This window comes from Malus sylvestris, chromosome 11 (assembly GCF_916048215.2).
Source record: "Malus sylvestris chromosome 11, drMalSylv7.2, whole genome shotgun sequence".
In the NCBI taxonomy this organism is placed as follows: domain Eukaryota; kingdom Viridiplantae; phylum Streptophyta; class Magnoliopsida; order Rosales; family Rosaceae; genus Malus; species Malus sylvestris.
The window spans coordinates 26884494-26906651 of record NC_062270.1 but is presented as its reverse complement, the minus strand read 5'-3'; the positions used below and the strand labels follow the sequence as shown (position 1 = coordinate 26906651).

General features: G+C 36.7%; 3 protein-coding genes across 4 annotated transcripts; 2 read left to right on the top strand and 1 right to left on the bottom strand.

Moving 5' to 3' along the window:
- Positions 1-632: 632 nt before the first annotated feature.
- On the top strand, positions 633-1647 carry LOC126590126 (vegetative cell wall protein gp1-like). The gene has a single exon (XM_050255646.1). It carries the CDS (start codon positions 745-747, stop codon positions 1465-1467), a length of 723 nt encoding a protein of 240 aa, XP_050111603.1. The 5' UTR covers positions 633-744; the 3' UTR covers positions 1468-1647.
- Positions 1648-2802: 1155 nt separating this feature from the next.
- Positions 2803-7251, top strand: LOC126590124 (inactive beta-amylase 4, chloroplastic). 2 transcript variants are annotated; one of them, XR_007612072.1, is made up of 10 exons: positions 2803-3054; positions 3341-3469; positions 3708-3957; positions 4348-4568; positions 4651-4728; positions 4809-4968; positions 5548-5821; positions 5935-6004; positions 6539-6604; positions 6797-6900. XR_007612072.1 is itself a non-coding variant. In XM_050255645.1 (10 exons), exons 1-10 carry the CDS (start codon positions 2858-2860, stop codon positions 6947-6949), a joined length of 1578 nt encoding a protein of 525 aa, XP_050111602.1. In that variant the 5' UTR covers positions 2806-2857; the 3' UTR covers positions 6950-7251. The 2 variants fall into 2 exon arrangements, 1 of the variants encoding a protein (XP_050111602.1); XM_050255645.1 differs by having other exon boundaries at positions 2806-3054; positions 5548-5801; positions 6797-7251.
- A 3906-nt stretch (positions 7252-11157) lies between these two features.
- LOC126590154 (copper-transporting ATPase HMA4-like) lies at positions 11158-16969 on the bottom strand. The gene is made up of 9 exons (XM_050255684.1): positions 16752-16969; positions 16115-16377; positions 15192-15937; positions 14602-15073; positions 14348-14515; positions 13516-13770; positions 12633-12755; positions 11984-12466; positions 11158-11791 (listed from the first exon to the last, which is right to left on the bottom strand). Exons 2-9 carry the CDS (start codon positions 16370-16372, stop codon positions 11381-11383), a joined length of 2916 nt encoding a protein of 971 aa, XP_050111641.1. The 5' UTR covers positions 16373-16377; positions 16752-16969; the 3' UTR covers positions 11158-11380.
- Positions 16970-22158: the final 5189 nt, after the last annotated feature.

The window sequence follows — 22158 nt, the reverse complement described above, 5'->3', positions numbered from 1 at the left end:
CAATTACTTATAAACACATGCAAGATGTATTCTTTTCTTGATAAGGAACCTACTCGCAACACCTTTAATACCTTGACATAATGTATTGAGTTAGAGTAGAATACTTCATTTAAGGAAAACTAACGAAAAGTTCAAAAAAACTTATATTTTAACGAAAAGTCATTTTTAAATGTATAGTGAATAGTGCCAGTTAAAGGTAAAATGTGATTTTTTGTTAAAAATAAACAATACCGAAAATGTTTTGTTAAAACCTTTTTATTTTATTCTTATACAAACAAAGGACAGCGAGAAAAGAGATTCGAGCAACAAACCATGTGCACAAAAAGATAAAGATAATCGAAGTCCCATTAGTCATGAGTGGAAAAAAGTTACCTCTCCAACGAAACTAGACCAACATTAACTATTTATTCAACAAAGTTACATCCCAGCGGAGGACCGCGTTTCTTAACAGTTATTCCACGACAAACCAACCGGACAAGCCTGTGATGCCGTGCCAAGTAACGGCTACTTTACCGATTATAGCCAGTGGCACCCCATCCCACCCTTCCCAACGGTCACATTTTCTGAGTTGTCCCCCGAACAAACTTCCGACGCTTCTACTCCCAACGTCTTAAATTCTAATTATTTTCGGAAATAACTCTTCCCTATAAATTCATCTCCTTCCTCATCAATCTCTCAGCAGTCAGAACTGAATCATCATTCACAGCAACTTTCAGTTTGAAGTTTCATCAGAGATTTCCAAAGATGCATAACAAATTTGTTCTACTCTCTCTTCTTCTCCTCTGCATCGTCCCGCATTTCAATGTGGTACATGCAGGCAACGCGCCTGCTCCTTCCCCCAAACCCTCTACACCCTCCACAAACCCGCCACCGCAACCCTCTCCGGCTTCTTCTCCGACCACTTCTCCTGCAACTCCTCCGGCATCCCCTCCGACTCAGTCGCCTCCTTCGCCTTCTCCCAAAACCTCTCCGCCAACTTCTCCGGCTTCGACCCCACCCACCGTCTCTCCAGCGTCGACCCCACCCACCACCTCTCCGCCGTCGACCCCACCCACCATCTCTCCGCCGTCTCCTCCCGCACCGGTTTCTCCAGCGAAGAGCCCGTCCAAGAGTGTGTCTTCTCCGGTTCAATCTCCGGCGTCCCCTCCGCCCACCGTTGCCTCTCCGGCCAAAACTCCGGTGAGCGCTCCGAAGGAAAGTCCAGTGGGGGCTGCGCCAGTTGCAGAGGGTCCTGAGATTGCAGCGACCCCCTCGTTACCAGTAGGCATTCCTTCGAGTTCAGCAACACCGGCAGAGTCCCCGGGAATGTTCCCATCAAGCGGTAGCCCACCGATCCCGGCGCCGGCGAGTCTGTCACCGGATAGTGCTGCGCAGGGTCCATCAAGCGATGATTCGTCGGCTTCGGGTTTGAATGCGGCTCGGGTGGTTTTGAGCGGGTTGTCTATCTGGGTTGCTTTGGCTCTCTAAATCAACGCACTTGGTTTCCTGCTCCTCAAGATTAGTTATATTTATTAGAATTAAGAATTATTATTATTATTTTGTTTTTGGCCCTCTACTGATGATTTATATTCTCTGTATGTATCATTCTATTGAATGATTTATAATTTAATCATATTTTGTGTGTTTATTTTGCACACTGGTGTTAAATTTGTTTTTCTTCAAGAGTTTGTTTGCTTTGCAATGCACACCGCTGTTATTCTTCGAGACGATTTGCCTATCAAACTGAACGTTGAAGACCGGGTGTTTGACATACAAGGAAGCTGTGTTTCTCAAGTAAGTTGCACCAAGAAATCAGTTGGAAATGTAGAAGAGTTGTTTCAACTTAAGTCGTTTGTGTGGGAGGTGCATGCAGCCCCGGGGATGTTAGTCTCCATAATTTCGTCAGTAGGAGATACTTGTGCCCTAACTTTTCTATCCATTCCTTTGCTTCCACATGTACCTCTCCATAATATGATAATTGGATTTGGTAATTTCGATTTCGTTTTCAATAAACTTTGCATACGCCTACTCCACCTTTTTTGTCCTTGGCAGCCAAAACACCAAGGCGTTAGGCTTATCATCGAGAATACTATGCATATCTTTGCGTCCAACGAGAGAGAGAGACTTGTCAGGATTTTTGTTGCTATCGACAGGTAAGGATACAAGAAAGGTTATCAAATTCCAAGTCTTAGAGTTGTTTTGCTCTTTTAAGAAACCAAACAGGTTGATATTAGCTTAAGTTGTAAGAAGGCAACGCTTTCTTTATTATGTTTTTTTTCTTCTCTTCCGCTGATTGTTATTTTGATGAGAACTAGAAATAACGTCACAATAGAAATAACGAGTTTAATTTCTAAATTAAAATGAAACACCTACTTATTCTAAAGAGACGAGAACAAGTCTTCATTTCCGTGTTTGAAACGTGGGAAAATGCGACCAATTTATTCCATCCCATGTTTGGTGAAGTTGATCCCAAACATGAGAACGCAATTTCAAACACATTTTCAAACTTCTAAATCTCAAACCAAACCGAAGAGTGTAATATCTCAAATTAAATAATAAAAAAAATACAAAGATAACTTTTATTAAATTTTGACCACTCACTCTCAATGCTCGTCACACAATTGAAAAATAAAAAATAAAAATAAAATATATGAAAGGCTAAATACAGTATCTTACATTTGGGCCACAAAGAAAAAGGACCAGATCCTCTACGGATCCTTCCCACGCGCACCCTAAGATCAAGTAATCTCAGCCGTTCGTGCAGATAGGCCCACAACACGAAACCGATCACACCATACTACCAGTCGATCTTACATTTCAGCTGCAAATAAATTAGAAACATTAGAATTTGCTATCTCTCTGAGATTCTCTGTGATCGATGGCAATGGCGGACAATGGGCGAGTGGTGTGCAAATGCACGGCAGCCAGGAGGAGCTTCTTCTGCTTCAGAGAAGTCAGCTTCGATGACAAGCCCAACCGCCGAAACCACCTCCGGAACGTTTCAGCAGTTCCCGTCTTTAAAAACGGCATCTTCACTCGCTGCAGCCCATCTGTCGCCGGAAACAGCATTCTCAGGTTTTTCTCACACAATTATGGGGTTTTTCCGTTTTCTTTTCAGTTGCACGGTCTGTTTGGTTCCCGAGAAAACGCAGGAAAATCAATAAGAAAATTAAAACCTTTGAGCTTGTGTAGTGTAGGGTTTACTGAATACTTGGGCAGGTTCGGTTTGGTTTCTGATAAATTCAAAACGACGAAATTTAGAACCGAAAGCTTAATTTATCGATTCGAGCTGGTTTGTTGCTTTTGAATGTTCAAATTGGATTGTATAAATGTGTATAATTAGATGATTTATTGCTTGTAGTATGGATGCACGTGAGAATCCGAGGTCCTCGATATTGCCATCATCCCGAGATAAGAGAATTCCCATATATGTGATGATGCCTGTTGATGCTTTCTGCATTGATGGTTCGGGGCGTCCAAGGATTAGGAAGTAAGTTTTGTTATGACTTTCTGTTGATGAGGTTATGGTGCATTCTCATTCTTGAATTAATTGTTATACTCTTTTAAAGGACGGAACATGATTAGCTAGAAGGTTGCAGCTAACTATTTTGATCTCTTCCCAATTCAAGTTATGTAGGGATTATATATGCGTTTCAATTTGTTTCTAAATTTGTTCTATTGGTGAGACAGAAACTCTTTATATGTTGCTCGATTTATTGTTGTTTCAGAATCAAGGCCTTAACTGTAGCTCTTAAAGCACTCAAGTTGGCAGGCGTCCACGGAATTGCAGTTGAGGTTTGGTGGGGAATCGTAGAGCGTTTCTCTCCTCTTGCATATGATTGGTCTCTATACGAAGAGCTTTTCAAACTGATTTCTGAGTCGGGTTTGAAGTTGCATGTTGCCTTGTCTTTTCATTCAAATGTTAACTCTTCTTCTAGCAGAAAAGGAGGTGTAAGTCTTCCGCTATGGATCGTAGAGGTTTGTTTTCTATGCTATTTTGAAATCCCATTTGACTGTTTGGCCTAGTAGTTTTCTTAGATTGTTCAAATTATTAGTCTGGTAAAATGCACATGGCTGTATTGGAACGTTTAAATTACCCGGTCATACTTTCTGTTGTGACAAAATAAGAAACACAACCGATTTGGATGACTAGAGACAATATCAACGTGTCTTCAGTTTCCTGCTCTGCAACGTGCTATGGTACTGTGTTCCCCATTAGCATACTTGATTTTAGCTTTGATGCGCATGAAAGGTTTATCAATGCAAAGGGATGCGAAATAAAAAGTATAGTTTGGTCTAATTACATGCATATCAGTTTGAATCCTGAATTTAGATAAAGAAGTTGAACCCCTTCTTTTTTCCTTCCAGATCGGTGATCAGAATAAGCATATATATTATCGCGATCAAAATGGGTTTTCCAATGATGTTTATCTTACACTCGGAGTTGATCATGTTCCTCTCTTTTGTGGCCGGACTGCCCTCCAATGTTATGAAGATTTCATGTCAAATTTTGCTAAGAAATTTGAATCTTTTATCGGAACTGTGATAGAAGAAATTAGTGTTGGCCTTGGTCCTGCTGGTGAACTTAGGTATGTTACAGTTACACTAGAACCTTGAGTATGAAGCCAGTCCAATGATTTCTTATGCAACATTGTTACATTGCTCACACAGATATCCTGCACATCCTTTTGGTGATGGTAGATGGAAGTTTCCTGGAATCGGTGAATTCCAATGCTATGACAAGTACATGTATGTTGAAAAACCTTTCATTCCTGTGACGAAAATTTGAGCGACTGAATTTTTACTATTTACAATCTTGTTCCTTTTAGGATGGATGACCTAAAGATGGCTGCAAGCAAGGAAGGAAAGCCTCAGTGGGGAGAGAGGGGACCACAAAATGCTGGCTGCTACAACAGTCTCCCATCTGAAGTTCCTTTCTTTGAAGAGGGAGAGGAAAGCTTTCTTTCTGATTATGGGTGTTTTTTCCTTGTATGAAACTGATGGAAGTAGCTTGCTTTATTTTTTTCCAAAGAAAATGCACGACATAAATATTTTTATCATTCTGTTCATGCACATTTCATCCTAGAACTAGCGAACTACCAAACTACCACATAGAATAAAATGCAAACGCTTAATTGGATGGTGTTTCTTTAGCCATGCAAGACTTCACTGTAAACAACATGGTCCTGCAATATATCTTTTCAATCATTTCTGGAACTTTTCTTGTAACTATTTTCTTAAATACTCATACACAACATGATTAAAAAGTAGATATGTTTTAAAGATTTAATATGAAGCCATGACAAGGGAATAGGTTTTTAAAAAACTGCACGAAGTTAAATGCAGTTTCATTACGAATGAAAAAAGTATAGCGTCTTTTAGAGGAAAAAAAATATCATCATAGGATGTATTGGTAAATAAATGAAGGACAGTTATAGATGTAGAAGTGGGAAATTATATTATGGTTCTTTATCATTCTACAATATTATAATTATGCATTACATGATTAAACTTATTGGAAAATAATGTGGATCTTAGGAGATCTAACAATGGCTTGACTCGTTGTAGGAATGGTACAGTGGTAGGTTGCTCCGTCATGCAGATGATATTCTTGCAAAGGCAGCCAACATTCTGAAGAAATATCAAGAAAACAAGCAAACTAATATTCTATTGGCGGCTAAAATTGGTGGAATATATTGGTGGTACCAGACAGTATCACACCCTGCTGAACTTACAGCTGGATACTACAACACTGCTCTTAGAGATGGTTATGATCCTGTTGCTTCAATTTTGTCTCGTCATGGAGCTGCTTTACATGTTTCGTAAGATTCTAAGTTTTAAGGTTCTGACTGGAATTTTGTTCTGTCCAACCTGATAATTAGGTTTTCTTAGGCATTCACTTGATTTCAAATATATCTAATCTACCATGCTCACATACTAAATATCTTATTGCAGCTGCTTAGAAATGACAGATGGTGATAATCCGGCATCCTATCTTTGCAGCCCAGAAGGATTACTCCAGCAGGTATGGGGCCTGTTGATTAATAATACTTCCTTAGCTTGTTGCCTTGTTGGTACTTTTTCTTTACTTTAGAGATTTTGTTTTGTATAATTCAAGCTTTAAAGTTAGGTAGGACTAGCCCATACATCTGTGCTTGGCACGACAGGTTTTCTAGGGTCTGCAGGTTCAACATGGACGTGGAACGGGCCATATGAGCATTTTTAGTATTACAGATATTGGGCATTATTGATCAGTTTTTGATGTTTCTTTTAGTATTTTATAGTTCATTATGAGGTAAATCTTTAGTTTTAATTTGGTTGTTTTGTGCGGATAATAAAAATGAAACATATGACTAGTTCACCAATAATCATCTTATGTTTTGTTTAAATTTGGAATACAATTGATATTGTATCACCATACTGTAGATTGGTCTGTCCATTTACGGAAGTAGGTGGTGGTAGTGGTGGCTTGCTGCTATCTTAATTCTATATCAGTCAATTGGTTTCTTCTGTTAAATGTTTATCGAATATTAGTCTAACATGATTCTGTTTACACCAGATATGGACTGTTTCAAAGAAAAGGATACATTTGATCGGGAGAAATACCCATGAACGATTTGACAGGGTAAATTCATCCTTTGCTCAAGAACAAAAGCAAATTTCAGCTACCATTTATTTCTATTGGAAATATATTGGATATTGCAAATGTCTTATAACTAGATAGAAAAATGTCTTCTGATAGCGTTTAATGGTTAACCAATTTTTCTTTTTTGCCCATTCTGTCATGCGTATTCAGGCGTCTGCTTTTCTCTTGCAGGTTGGTTTATGGCAAATACATGCTAACTGTTACCACTCCCAGGCTGAACCTGTAAGATCATTTACGTATTTCAGAATGAATGATAAGATCTTTAGGGCCGAAAATTGGAATAACTTTGTTCCTTTCGTTAGAAAGATGAGCACAAATTGGTGAAGCACTTGAAAAACCCAACTTAACCAGTAAATTTTACTGAAAATATCAATGCCCTAGAATTTTTTGTCAAGGGCCTAGAATTGGTAAAAGTAACAGTCTCAATGCCCTAGAATTTTTTGTCAAGGGCACGTGTAGAAGTTTGTAACTTCCTGATATATTGACTGAAATAACTTTGTATTCCCATGGCCGGTGTTCTTGACCTGTAAGTGTAAATTTTTTAAACGGATTTGGTTGGCAGTAGAAACTGAATGCTTTGCTACCAAAATATGGGAAGAATAATTGGAATTGCAATTTTGGTACAACTGGTCTTATTTCCTTGACAATTCCAGGTACACCTTTTCGATTTTAGGAACGTTGTCACATTCGTCACTAAGAAATTAATGCAGTCTTTGCAGATCAAAAACAACAATAAGAAAGTGAATCCGAAGGTAAAGAGATGAACAAAAAGACCGAAGGACTAGTTCGGGGTGGTTGTGCTCTGTGAAAAAAAAAAAAAAAACATTGTTTTTACAAGCAGGGGTAGAGTTGTTTTTGTTTTCTGCTGTTTTGAACTCATGATTTAGACAAAAAAAAAAAAAAAACGCTTTTTTCATTTACCAAACTCAATTTTAGCCCCTTTTGTTTTAATAAAAAAAACCGATTTTAAAATAATTTTAGCAATGCCAAACCAGCTTTAAGAATTCACTCATCCAGTCCTTGATTTTTTTTGAGTGTGACCACAACATCTTGCATGTTAATCCTCCCTTATGGCAGAACAAGCTAAAGCTAATCTCATAACGGATGAAAAGCAATCCCTCCTGCTCGTGAAATCGCGATCTTCCTTCATCCCAAGGATATCGGCATCCACAACTTCGTCTATTGCAGTTTGCAGTATTTGGAAACAATGGATCTGCAATCCGTTGCTTTAAATTCATTACCCCAACAAACATCTCATTTGTTGGCTTCTTTTGTGTGAATGTCTCCATCTGTACAATACCAAAACTGTACGCATCCCCTATCGTCAAAACAATTCCTTCCATCCCAAACTCTGCAAAATTCGTATGTGAACATAGTTATATATGATAAAAAGAAAATTAGAAGTCATAATTAAGAGCATATGCAAAATTTAAAACTACATCACCTGGAGCCATATACCCAATCGTGGCTAGGGTCATGGTTTCCGTCATCGAATCTCCATCGCCAATGGGTCTTGCAATGCCAAAATCAGCAGCATGTGCAACCATATCATCATCTAGTAGTATATTGCTCGGTTTTACATCACAGTTTCCAGCTCCGTGAGCTTGGAAGCATTGGAGAGGTTAGGGAGTACTCCGGCCACGAGGTTATTTCTGGCTACATAAGGGAGTTCTAGGTTTGGAACCCTAAGACCTATGTTTGCAGGGAGGTTACCTGAGACTAAGAGCTGATTAAAAGAAAGCCTTACTTCTCTTATCAAAGAGTTGTTGAAGAGTTTGGATGGGATGACGCCATTGAGATTATTACACTCCAATACCAAAGTCTCTTTGGAAGATCACTAATCTCATCCGGTATTGTACATGTCGCAGTTTCAGCGCGTTTGCATTAACTTTGTAACTTTAATAGAACTAAGAAATAAAAACGAAAGCCCTAATGAGAATTGACGAAGCTTTTTGCATTGCCACAGTTTGGAGGGAATCAGATGGTCAAGTTGGTTTCGAGTCAATGAAATAATCGAATACTTGAAAGATGCTCACATATTTTGTCTGGAAGACTGCCACTCATGCTACACAAACAACTCTTCCAGCTGACCTAAACTGCTCATCTCGTTCGGAAGTTCTATAAAATGAACCCGTATGTATATATATATTGTTAAAATCATGTATATATATATATATATATATATATATATATATATATAGGAGCAGCTTCTTAGTACGAATGCCATTGAACTGTGGCAAAAATGGAATAACATTATAAGGACCATGTACTCACCATTTAGGGCCTTCTTTTTTCTCTAGAATACGAGCGTCTTTCACGGTAAGTATACGATCCCTACAATAATCCTCTCATCTCAATTTTGTTAAAGTAAAACAAGATCCCTACTAAGAAGAGGCTCGTATATATAAGCAACAAAACCTAAGTCATATAGTATGCCTTCGAAATTGTTGTAGTCAAGGTATATCCCCTTCACCATTGTTAAGTTGCCTATTTCTCTGGGTATGCTACATGTTAGAAACCCTAGGTGAGGAGGAATGATGACACCAGTGAGACCGATGTAAGAAGGATTCAAGGGCACGACTTTCAGGCGCTGTACGCCGTAAGTAACGCCAACCCAGTTGCAAGTGAGAAATCAGCGGTCATGATGTTTTGTCTTGTGGTGGTGGTATTGGTAACTTGTTCTGCTAGCGGACGAGTTCTATCCATTTTGTTCACAAGATGCGCAAATGTGGAGTTGTGGTCTTCAGTTCACACACTCCATCAAAACAAAGAACGTAGAATTGTGATCTCTGCAATGCACTCACAAACTCTACTAAAATTTCTTATATTCTTGGTAACTGAAGGGTCGTTTGACAACTATTTAGTTTTATTTATTTATTTTTTTTTTCAGTTTCATTTTAGAAAACATGAAAACTTGTTTTGCAACTGCTTTCTTTTTTCAAAAAAAAAAACAATGAAAACAAAAAACTAAAGGCTAAATTTTGGAAACTCAAAAATGTAGCTACCAAACATGGTTTCAATTTTCAAATTTAATAAAAAGTGAAAAAAAAAACAGAAATTTTTACTTCTCACACACATCTGTTAATTTTTGTTATTTTATCTTTTTTAATTCATCCGATCGGACAGCCAAAATTAAAGAGTTGTGTGTGAAGTAAAAAAAAATGAGTGGATATCACACCCAAACTAAATTGTTATCAAATGGCCAGTAAGTTAATATAAACACGAAAGCATACTAAAGTGTCAGTGATGAGGAGCTAATAGCACCTTGGTGATGTAACCCCTTTCCATATTTTGCACATAATTTTTTTTTATACAATCTTGTATTTTTCGATCTTCTTGTAGGTCAAAATTGGCCTTTTTACTTGTACACTTCAATCATCCTACTTCTACAAATTCTACTAAAAAAAAATAGGTTAAAATATCTCTTGTTTTTTCTTTCTGGGAATTGTATTGAACTAAGTAATCCACGAAAAAGTTTATTACAGTCTAGTGGCTTTACTTTCCACCTGTAGGTAGGATGATTTAAGTTTGACTAACTTGAATGATAAATTTGATACCTAATTATTATGGCTGACTTAGCTAACCCACGCTCCACCCTCCTTAAAAATAGAGTATAATTTAAATTAAGAGGAATATGTTGATTTAATCCCTGAACGTGCGAAAATTAAGTCCATAAATATCTACACGAGGGGGAGGGGGTGGGCTTATACTCACAATGGGCAAGCAATAATGTGGTTCAAATTCACCTTTGGTGAGAAAAAAACCTAAGATCTCTCACTTACAAGTGAAAAATGAATACTATTATACCGTAGTACTAAGTGGCTCATCTATACTTTTAGATTCAAAGCTATTCTTTTTAATTTTCTTTCAATTTAAGTCATGTGAATTGCACATGGTACACTTTAGGGATTTTTCTAAAAAATAATGTATGAAGATACATTTGGAGGGTAAATTGACTCTTTCTTCTTCTTCTTTTTTTTTTTTTTGTGAACAATAACTATCAATAATGTAGTTCAAATTCACCTTTAGCGAGAATTGAACCTTCATGCCTCTCATTTATAAGGGAATAGGAATATCACTAGATCATAGTACTGAGTAGCAAATTGACAATTAGATCCACAACCTAGAGGTAATGTTAAGAGCTTATCGATGAGAAAATGACGATATTTTCTCTAAAGGATGTCTGTGTACGACTTAAATTGACAAAAAATTAATATAATTGCTTCGGATATAAAAGTAGAGATGAAATTGGCAGCTTTTAAAGTGTTTAAGAAAAATAGTTTAACCACCTAATTTTTACTTTGAATAATTTGGGGACTAAAACAGCAATTTATTCAGGGAACTAGACTGTAGTACTAAGTAGCAAATTGGCAGTTAGATCCGCAACCTAGAGGTAACGTTAAGAGCTTATGAATGAGAAAATGACAATATTTCCTCTAAAGGGTGTCTTGTGTATGTCTTAAATTGACAAAAAAATAATAATATAATTGCCTCGAATATAAAAGTATAGATCAAATTAACAGCTTTTAAAGTGTTTAAGAAAAATAGGCAACCTAATTTTTACTTTGAATAATTCGGGGACCAAATCGGCGTTTATTACAGCGTTTACATACAACCAAGTTCTAGTTGAAAGTTCTAGTTGAACTTTCTACGGATAATTATTAATCACGATCGCATGTACAAATTCATTGCTGCAATAACGAAGAATGGAAGCAACAACCAGAGGTTGAAAACTAGTCAGACGTACGTACACCGTCACGCAAACTTGCCGTTGGAGACGCTCTGAATATGCAAGGGCTTCTTATATGACTGCAACAAGAGAGAAGAACATACCACGCTGAGAGATGAAGCAGCCATACATGCACCGGCAAGCCATGGTGGTAGTCGAATTCCAGTGAAAGGGAACAAGACTCCAGCTGCGACTGGCATGCCGAGGATATTGTAGCCCAGGGCCCAGACATAATTCAATCGAATTCGTGACATAGTTTTTCTGGAGAGATCTATGGCTGTAACTACATCTTCCAAGTTGCTCTTCATCAGAACTATATCAGCGGCTTCTATAGCTACGTCGGTGCCAGCACCAATTGCCATGCCAACATCTGCTGCAACCAAAGCTGGAGAGTCATTGATTCCATCTCCCACCATTGCCACCGCCATTCCTTTCATCTGCAGCCAATTTCAGTTAACTGTTAGAAATGGCTAAACAAACTTAATATAGAAATAATGTTTGAAAATTTCTTTAAAACATCAGTTTAATTTAGACAAGTCATTTGAATCTGCATCAAAAAATAAAACAGCGTGTGTAGCTGGGTATTGTAATTTATTCACACCACCCTCGTAACTATTTCATAATCGTACCTGCAATTCTTTGATTCTATCAGCTTTTCCCAGTGGATCCGTCTCAGCATACACCTTATTAATGCCAACCTCCTTTGCGATGGCTGCTGCTGTAGCCCAGTTATCACCAGTAACCATGATGCTGGTAATGTTCATCGAGTGAAGATAAGAGATGACCCGCGCAGCCTCTGGCTTCACTGGATCAGTTACAGCAAAAGACCCCGCAATCTTTCCATCAATGGCAACCAACACACATGTTCGAGCCAGATTCTCATGTTCCGAAACATATTTCTCAACCTCAGGACCAACCTGGACATTATTATGCCGCATGAGTCTCTTGTTCCCAACCAAAACCATTTTGTCACCAACTCTTCCACTAACGCCAGCTCCTGTGTGCACCTCAAAATCCTTAGCCTCCATTACATGTTCAGTTGATCCAAACGTCTTTAGCAGCCTCTTAGCATGCTCCACCACCGATTTCGCTATTGGATGTTCACTATTTGCCTACATATTTCTCAGATAGAGGAATGTTAGATTGATTGACAAAACAATTTTACGATAGCATATACAGTGACTTATTTCATCCTAACTACTCTACAAACACTAATATTTTAAATGCAACTAGGCAAATGAAGCTTTTGATGTACAAATTTGAAATATAAGCACCAACCTCTGTGGCAATAGAGACAGCACAGAACTCCTCCATTGAGTAACTGGAGAAGAGCACTGCATTGACTACCACGGGTTTCCCAACTGTCAGAGTCCCAGTTTTATCAAAGACAACTGTTTTCACCTGCAGGGATCAAACGCATGTCAGTAAACGTCCAGACATCAATAAAGTATCAACCTTCATGACTTCGGTACCATTTGTTCAACTTTTAATTTTAGAAAGGGAAAAAAAAAAACAAAAAGAACGAAACAATTATTAGCCTTGTTATCAGAAAAGGAGTTGGGGAGAACTCTCCCTCAGTGAGAGCTGTTATCTACGAGAAACGGGGATCTAAAACCTGGCGAGTATGGCTTGCTGACATGGACAAGGTGCATACAGCCACCAATCGTCCAGAACCAAAGAATCATATTAGACAGATTCCAACTATGAAATGATAGTTGCATGTTCAATCCCAATACATACAGAAAGAACATCCTTCATACCCAATGACATAGATTGCATCTAGTTTTATGTCAAGAGCATAAACGTTAACAGAACGGAGGCAGAGCGTTTCACTGGTCAGAAATGAAGTGCATAACTTGTTATATTATGGAACATCAACATAAACTATGTTGGTAGCATAGGTCATAATACAAAATGACCAGACCAATACGAGGAGAGCAACTTCATAACGAAGGAAAGACGAGAAAACAGACTACACTTGCACCCTCAGACATATAGATAGTATCTAATCAGTAATTGTCTTTTCCTAATACCAAAACAAACAGGTTTTTGATAATGAAGCTACACCAGCAAAAAAACATGAAAATCAAATGCATGAAAAGTTGAAAACCCAGATTCTGAATTGAAAAGCAATTTGTTTCCCAGGATAAGGTGGTCTTACCTTATGAGCCTTTTCGAGTGCATTTCCACCCTTGATAAGAACACCTTGCGAAGCACCCTTCCCTGTTGCAACCATTACTGCCGTAGGGGTTGCTAGTCCCAAGGCACAAGGGCAAGCAACTACTAATACTGAGATACCGAATTGTAATGCCAGCTCAAATTTATCCATGCCTTTTGGTATCCAGTTTTCCGGGAAAAGACCAAATTCTCCAGGGATGAACCATCCAAGCCATGTAAAAAATGCTACAATAACAACCTGATGTAGGAAAGAAAAAAGAATCAATCATGCAATTGAAAAATTGTCATAATACGTGATGTACTTTGCCTCCAGCTACCAATTACCCAATTTGTCAAGCAACAAAATTCAACTTTAAACAAAATATGATTTTTGAGGCAGAAAAAAAAAACTCGAAAGTTATTGGATAAAAAGCTCAAAAGCAGAAAACTGGGCAAAAGAAAAGGACAGAAGCCAAAGACATTTAAGGGAAATGAAATGACGAGAAACCTTAAAAGACTATAAGAAGAAAAGCAACACCTAGAATATAGGCTACTGATCTTTTAAATTAATAACGGCATTTTCATTAAGAAAAAGCATCTCCTGCTGACAGTCAGATGCAGCTAAGTGCCTTGAATACTTGTCCATATCCAATTTTCAGTTTTAAATTGCTTTTTGGTAAACGTATGATGGGAAAAAAGCAAATAAAACTTCACCCGATGAAATTACAAATTTTAGAAAAGCAGGTAAATATAGCTAAACAAAGTACTCAGTAATTTATCTTATACGAAGCAGTAATGCAACATGGAAAGTTTGAGGATTAAACAAAAAAACTCACTGTTGGAACAAAAAACTTTGAAATCTGGTCAGCTAGTTTCTGAACAGGTGCTCTGGCAAGCTGTGCAGCTTCAACAAGTTGAACTATTTGGGAAAGTGCAGTCTCCGAACCAACATGAGTTGCCTTCACCAGTAAGCATCCATTCTCATTCATAGTGCCACCAATTACCTATGCATGAAAACAAAAGAAAAATGGACTCAGAATTTTTCTTTAGATGCTACAGAACCAAGAAGTAAGAGTCAAAGATGTACTACCTTGTCACCAAGTTTTTTAGAAATGGGTGTTGCCTCTCCTGTGATCATACTCTCATTCACATAGCTGTGACCACGAACTACAATCCCATCAACAGGAACTTTTGCCCCCGGAGCAACCTTAAGTATATCATTTTTTTGAATAAGTTGAGTGCTGATTTCGATCTCTGAGATAACATTGTCATCGTCATCTAATGACAACAGAAAAGCCGTATCAGGAGCAAGGTCTGTCAGCTTCGCCAAAGCATCAGATGTCTTCCCTTTAGCCAGAACTTCTAAGTACTTTCCCAAGAGTATAAAGGATATCAACATAGAACTAGTTTCAAAGAAATCTTGCCCTTCAAATTTATCCAAAGCAAATGCTTTTATTGCAATATAGACAGAGTAAAAATAAGCAACATTGGTGCCCAGTGCAACAAGAACATCCATATTAGCTGATCTACGTCTCAATGCATGATATGATCCAACATAGAACCTGACAGGACATCCAAAATCAATATTTAGTATTTGCTACTTTAAGTAATTGATTCACAAGTTGTTGCTACAAAACTCATGACAAGGACAAGAAGAATAGAAATATACAAATTGAATACCTCCGGCCAACAATGAACTGCACTGGTGTGCAAAGAATCCATCTTAAAAGCATCCCTACTGTGAGCATATTGTGAACCTTGTAGTCTAACCAGTTTCCATAAGGAGGAAGCATCGGAAGCACCATTGAGAATAAAAATATAGGAACCGAAAATAGGCAGCTAAGGAAAAACTGGTTCCTGTACATCTGAATCTCATGTTTCCGCTCAGCTTCTCTTCGTCTTGGAGGAACATACAAGCTTGCCTGGTACACCTTGGATTCACGGCCAGCTTCTTCAATACAACGTATAAGAGATCTTGGACCTGTGAGGTCTGAATCATAGGTAATAGTCACCTTCTTCTCTGCCAAGTTGACTTCAACATTACTTACTCCTCCAACTGATTCAACGGAGGATTGGACAATAGTCATATCCTCAGGAGAATCAATTCCTTCAAGTTTTAGATGAAGTTTGCTGACATCATTCCCAGAACTAACCAGTTCAGCCCCAAAGCCAGCATCTTCAATTGCTTGAATAATGCAACTAGTATCAGTGAGGTTGGGATCAAAGTGAACCTTTGCTTCTTCAAGGGCTAGACCAACAACTGCATTTTTCACTCCATCGACCATTCGAAGAGCGCACTCAACAGACTCGGAGCAGCTGGTGCATGCCATTCCTTTTATCCTCAGTCGGCATACTGCTACATCTTGTTCTGGAAATTCAGAAACAGGGAAACCAGCGTCTTCTACAGCTTCCTTAATTTTTCTTGCCTAACATAAAAAAAAAATCATATGCTAAGTGCCCACAAGGCATACCAATACACTACTGAAAAACTTTGGTTTAGTAATCGTGTCTAACAAATGCTTTTGAAATTTTTTTAAAAGATGAGTTTTTTGAAGAAAGGCGAAAAAAATAGCATCTTAGAGAAGTCCTTAAACTTGACTCACATTAATGAGCACTGGTATATAATTGACTGCAGCTTGGCCTTCAATGGGCGACACTGTTGCACTCTTGATCCCATCAAGCTTTCCCAACACAGATTCAATGGTAGTTGCACAAGATGCACACTCGATATCCCCTATTTTAAACTTCACTGTTCTAATTCTTTTATCTTTGTTATCAATATCCAAAGGCTTCAACAGAGGCTCCTTCAGATTATCCATCACTTCAACATCCACTCCACCACTCGAATTGTTTAAGTCCATCAAACCTAAATTACCAAAAAAAAAAAAAAAACAGTAACATTACATAAATATGTTTCTGTATGTATGCATTCCAGAGCGTAAAGACAAATAATTTAGCAACAAAAAAAAGTAAACTAAAAAAGAAAAAACAATCAAAATTCATACGTCATATGCGCGCAATCAATCCATCAAACACAAGGAAAATCGATAAATAACAATACAAAATTACAAACTACAAAAAATAAATTAGTACAATTCATGATTTATCCAATCAAAACCAGGGGAAAAAGAAAAAATGGAACATAAAAGATTAAATTGAATTGAACAAAAAATCATACACCAAAGAAATTCAAAGTTCCAAACAAAATTACAAACACATGGGCCTGAGTGCAAAAAGTACCTTTAATCGGCGAGGAAGACGACGAGAGCGGGCGGGTGAGTGGAGGAAAAAGCAGGGTGTGCTGAGAAGAAAAAGGGAAAAGCTGATATGAATCGGATTTCAGAGAGGGGACAAGGAAGAAAAATTAGGGTTTGTGAGGAAGGAAGGGGAGGTCGGCGAAACCGCAGAGAGAGTTTTGTTTGTGAGTTGTGCGCCAGAATGTTTGATTCTTCTGTGGGTGGGGGGTGGGTGCTTGTCGTTTATATAGTGCCCTGACTTTTTAAATTTTTGAAATTATAACGTCTTATATGTGATTCCCAATTTCCCACCGTTGTTTGTCAACTAGGCTGTCCCCACACATGTTTTTGGAACGACGGATTTTTCAATGTGACCCTCATATAGAATAGTAAATCACGTGTCATTGTATAAATTGTGGGATATATGTGTTAAAAAGTTAATAACTTAAAAAATAAAATTTCTCACAACTTACATAAAAACACGTGGTGTACTACCTATATTCCGGTCACAACTAAAATTTTTTCTTTTGGAATGGTTTAGTTTTGTGCTCCCTTACTATACTCGTGTTATAATTAAGGTTTAGTATAGGGATTTTCAGGCTCTCGATTCGAGAGACTTTTTAGTGTCCGTCATGCGACCGATACACTAAATATCATAATAGAAGATGATTTGGAGTTTTGCTTTTTTACCATGTTTATTTTGATGTCAACATCATATTATAACAACTTCATTCATTTTTTTTGGAGAAACACAACTTCATCAATAAGTGTGGAAAATTGTGACAATTTTGGAATCTTCAAAGATTCTATTAACCAAATGGAAACGTGTAGGGCTAGTTACATTTTACACCTTCAAGATTTGATGTGATTTTTAAATTGGATCATGAAGTTTTAATTTTCTCATATTGCTTCTAAAAATGTTGAAATTGTGTCAATTTACACTTTGTGTATATTTGAACGTCTAATTATGTATTAAATTGATGAGTTTTTTAGACAATGTGATGCAAATGTGGTTTACATGTCAATCGAGTTGCGGAGTTCATGCACACCATGTCATCAATTTAATAAAGACAAAAAACGTAAATTGATTCCATTTCAAACCTTAAAGGGCAATATTAGAAAATTGACACCTCGTGACCCATTTTAAAAATCAACATGAAAGGTGCGAAATATAGTTAATTGTATAAATATTTTTCCTTTTCCTAAAGCAAAAATGTATAGCTAATATATAGAATAAAATTGTAGCTTAATTGTATCTAGGCTTTAATATTGGTTTTTTTTTTCTCCGTTTTAGCTTCCTCAACTTATAAAATGTCTATTTTGGAAAACCTTGTACTCAAATGTAGGTCGGTAGCATTTGTGTCGTGTTTCTCGTGTTCGTGTCGTTTTCGTGTCATACCCGATAGCTTAACGGATCGTGTCGTGTAATACCCATTAAAGTAAATAGGTAATATGATCCGACCCGAAATCAACCCATTAATATTATCAAGTAATATGACCCGATCCGTTACCTATTATGAAAAATATATTTAAAATCAATAAAAATGAAAATGAAAAACATAATTTGACCCAAACAATTGTAAAACATAATATTAAATTAATATATACATACTAAATTTCGGAGTTGACCCTTTCATGAAAGTTGTAAAGCTTTTCATTACGAGTGATTACATTTTTCACACTTCTACAATAATTATTATTAATTTTGCACTCAAATAAAAAACACTGTTCATGAGATTTGGAAGGTTTTCAAAATCTAAACGACGATGTAACCATCGTCTAAGCATTGAGTATGCAATTATGAACGTTTATTATGCTTTCACATCTTTCAGACTTATACATTAATGATTATGAGTTTTGTTATAGTTTTAAAAATTCAAACGATCATATAGCCATCCTCAAAAAGCGTAGAGGATGTGACTATGAGCGTTTGCATATTTTTTCATATTTTTTAATATTTTTTTTCATATTTTTTGCACATGTAAATTAATTATTATAATTTTTTTAATGTGTTTGGTATCTTTAAATTACTTGATATTTTTATTTTTAATGTGTTTTATGATTTTTAATCTCAATCTTTGCCTATAATATACTATAAAAATAAATAAATAAATATATAAAACTTAAAATTTAAAATTTATATAGAATAATAATTAATAACAATATATACGTATTCATTATATCTATTGTATTTTATACTAAATTTTTTTTACTAGTTTAAAAAATTAAAATCATCAAAATAACTTTTTTCTTATCATGTCAAAATAGGTTACCCGCATGTCATTCTTGTGTAAACCTGTTAAAGATCCGTTATTAACAGGTTATTATTGTGTGACCCGATAATGATCCGATTAGTTATCGTGTTAACCCGAATCCTGTTATTTTCGTATCGCTTACGTGTCGTGTTAACAAGTCGTGTAAGAAATTGCCAGGTCTAGGTCGGTCAGCAGAATTACCTAGAATATTCCACTTGTGACTCATCACCGATGCTTGGTCAACAGAATTGTCTAGAATATTAAATTAACAGAAAGTCATTGTCTTGCTCACCAAGTCATGAATTAAAGAAAGGAAGGAAACGTAAGGGTTAGGTTTTAGATTAAAATTGGACGTTAAGAACAAGAACAAGAAAGAGAAAGTTTGAAAATTTCAAGTTGGGAGATATAAAATCGGGTAAAAGTTTAAACTCAAGAGGCAGTAAATTGAAAAGGAAAACTCTAATCACCAGGGAGAATATAAATGATATCCTTATTCTAAACTACACTAAGAATAGTGAGAAAAAGGGAAATTTTATTTAAACTCATGCAACCTCTTTTTACACCTAACTTAAAATTTTGAATATTAATTGTCTATTTTACCCTATTGCATAATTACTATTAAGTACAAAATGAAATTAATAATAAAACTTAAATTTATCAATAAACCCAAACATTATAATTAAACCCTACTAGCTAAAACCCTAGAAAACCGAAGAAGGTGAAGCCAGTGTCTCTTTTCTTCCCCAATGCTTGCACGTTTTGTAGCAGATAGAAGAGAAAGAAGAAGAACCTAGGTACCAAATCCTACTCACCTTTTTTTTTTTATTATTGAATTGCATATTTCTCTATATTTTTTTGGTTAATTTGTCTCTTTTTCCCTCATTAACTTTCCGCAATGGAGGAGCATGTAGTTCTGCAGCTCTGGGGTCTGGAACCCTGATGGATGGTTTACCAGTATCTTCTTCAAACTCTCCACGGTCTTCCAAGCTTCTATCTCCACAGAGACTTCCTCGGCACCTCCACTTGCATTGTCCTCGTGATGGCGTACTGTCACCACCTAATCACTCCTCTGAACTGCAAAAGGAAGCTCACAAACAAGAACAACGTCCTCGTCCTTTATCTCAAGTTCAAAGAAGGTAGAATGCTCAATGATGAGCGTGTAGGGACTCAACCTATCGTCAGTATTAACATGAAATAGGGAGTAGAATTTCGGAACCAGGAAGGCCTTCAGGTTGTCTCTCAATCTATCTAACTCGATCCTCAGCTGGGTCAAAGTGTGGAAGGTGTTGACCTGCACCAGAACGACATGCAAGTTTACTCCTCGAGGAGCCTTCAGCCCAATCTGATTGCCTTGTATTGCTTGCAGGCTTAGTAAGAGTTGCCAAGGCTATCCGATCACATAGGCCGCGGCCTTTTGCCGTTGCGAAGCCTTCAAAGACTCTCGCTTTCTGACAGAAACGTCACTGGGTTTATAAACCCTAATCGCCAATCTGGGTCGGTCCCAGAGGGGTTTCCCTCAGGGTGGTTTTTTCGCCAAACTTCTAAAAATCAAATGGGTGTAAAAATAAATCCACATATTGAATTGAGTTTATGGAGGTATATTAGGTATTAAATTTGGGTTTAAAAAGATATTAATAGTTTAGTTAAAAATTAAATAGGTGCAAAGAGTAAGTTGAGTGTAGAAATAGGTTAGATAGGTTTAAATAAAATTTCCCTGAGAAAAATTTGAACTCGAGAGGCAGTGAATTGAAAAAGAAGACCGTAACAACCAAGAAAAATAGCTAGTGTTTTTTGTTATGAAATATTGGACCAATTTATAATCACTCCTAAAAGTTGGATAATTATTCGTACTTAATATTTTTGTTGTGAATAGCATTTTTCGAAAAATGATTTGTCTAAGTCAAGAGGAATGCTAGTGACACGCTAGACACCATCTATCTTCTCTGTTTTTTTACCATTAATATTGTAATTTTGGATCCACAAACATAAAGTCAATGGATTTTAAGGTCAATGTTTGCAATATTGCCACTATCTCTCCCTATATTCCTTTTTATTATTTCAATTTAGGTGAATGTTTTTTCAAAACCAAAATCATAATTAACAAAGTGGACTAAACTTGAAAGAAAAAATAATTTTTGAGAAGTATATAAGTTGAGAGAAACGAAGAAAGAAGATGGTCCTAATAAGACTTGCATGCGGGTATTGTGTTGCGAGTTATATATTAGTTAGAGTGTAAATAGTAGTTTATTGTCCTACATTGGTGAAGTACATATGTAATACCAATTGTAACTCTTATATATACTCCACTTTGGAGATTAATGAATATATAAGAAATTCTCAAATATTGTCATATATATTTTTGGTATTTACCATGTTTAGTTTAATATTGGTATTTACTATGTTTAGTTCAATATGGCATCAGAGCAGTTCACTCTTGGTAACCTGTGTGCTTTAATTTTGTGCTCACATTTTTCGTAATTTCCTTCAAAAAAAAAAAATGTGAATAGTGGCGTGCTACAGTACAATGCGTGAACAGTGGTCTGCTTTATGAACAGTGGTCCTCTACAGTGCCGAAAACAGTGATTGCTACAGTGCCATGAATAGTGCTCTACTACAGTGACGTGAATAGTCTCTGCTACAGTGTTTGGTAAATTGTTTTCATTCCGCTGCATATCTTTTGTGCCTTTATTGTTCGTGATTTTTGTTCAATGGCTCAATATAATCATAGTGTTGTTATGCATCTTGGTGGAACAAATAAATGGATAATAGATACTGGGGTCACTGATCATGTGACTAGTGACCATAGAGTGTTTGATGAGTTATGTGACTATGTTCGTGATCTGTATGTTACTAGTGCAAATGGAGCACCTTCTCCTGTGAATGGTGAATGCACTATCTCTCTAACTCCAACCTTATCATTGGTCCGTGCTTTACTTGTTCCTGATATTAAGTGCAATCTTTTATCGGTAGGAAAACTTCTTGATACCTTATATTGTTCTGCTCACTTTTACCCTACGTATTGTTATTTTCAAGATATTCAAACTCAGAAGATAATTGGTCATGGTAAAAGAATAGGGGGTTTGTACATCTTGACTATGAAGGATACTGTTGTTTCTGGTTCAAATAATCATCAAGTTTTAAGTGTTAAAGTGGATG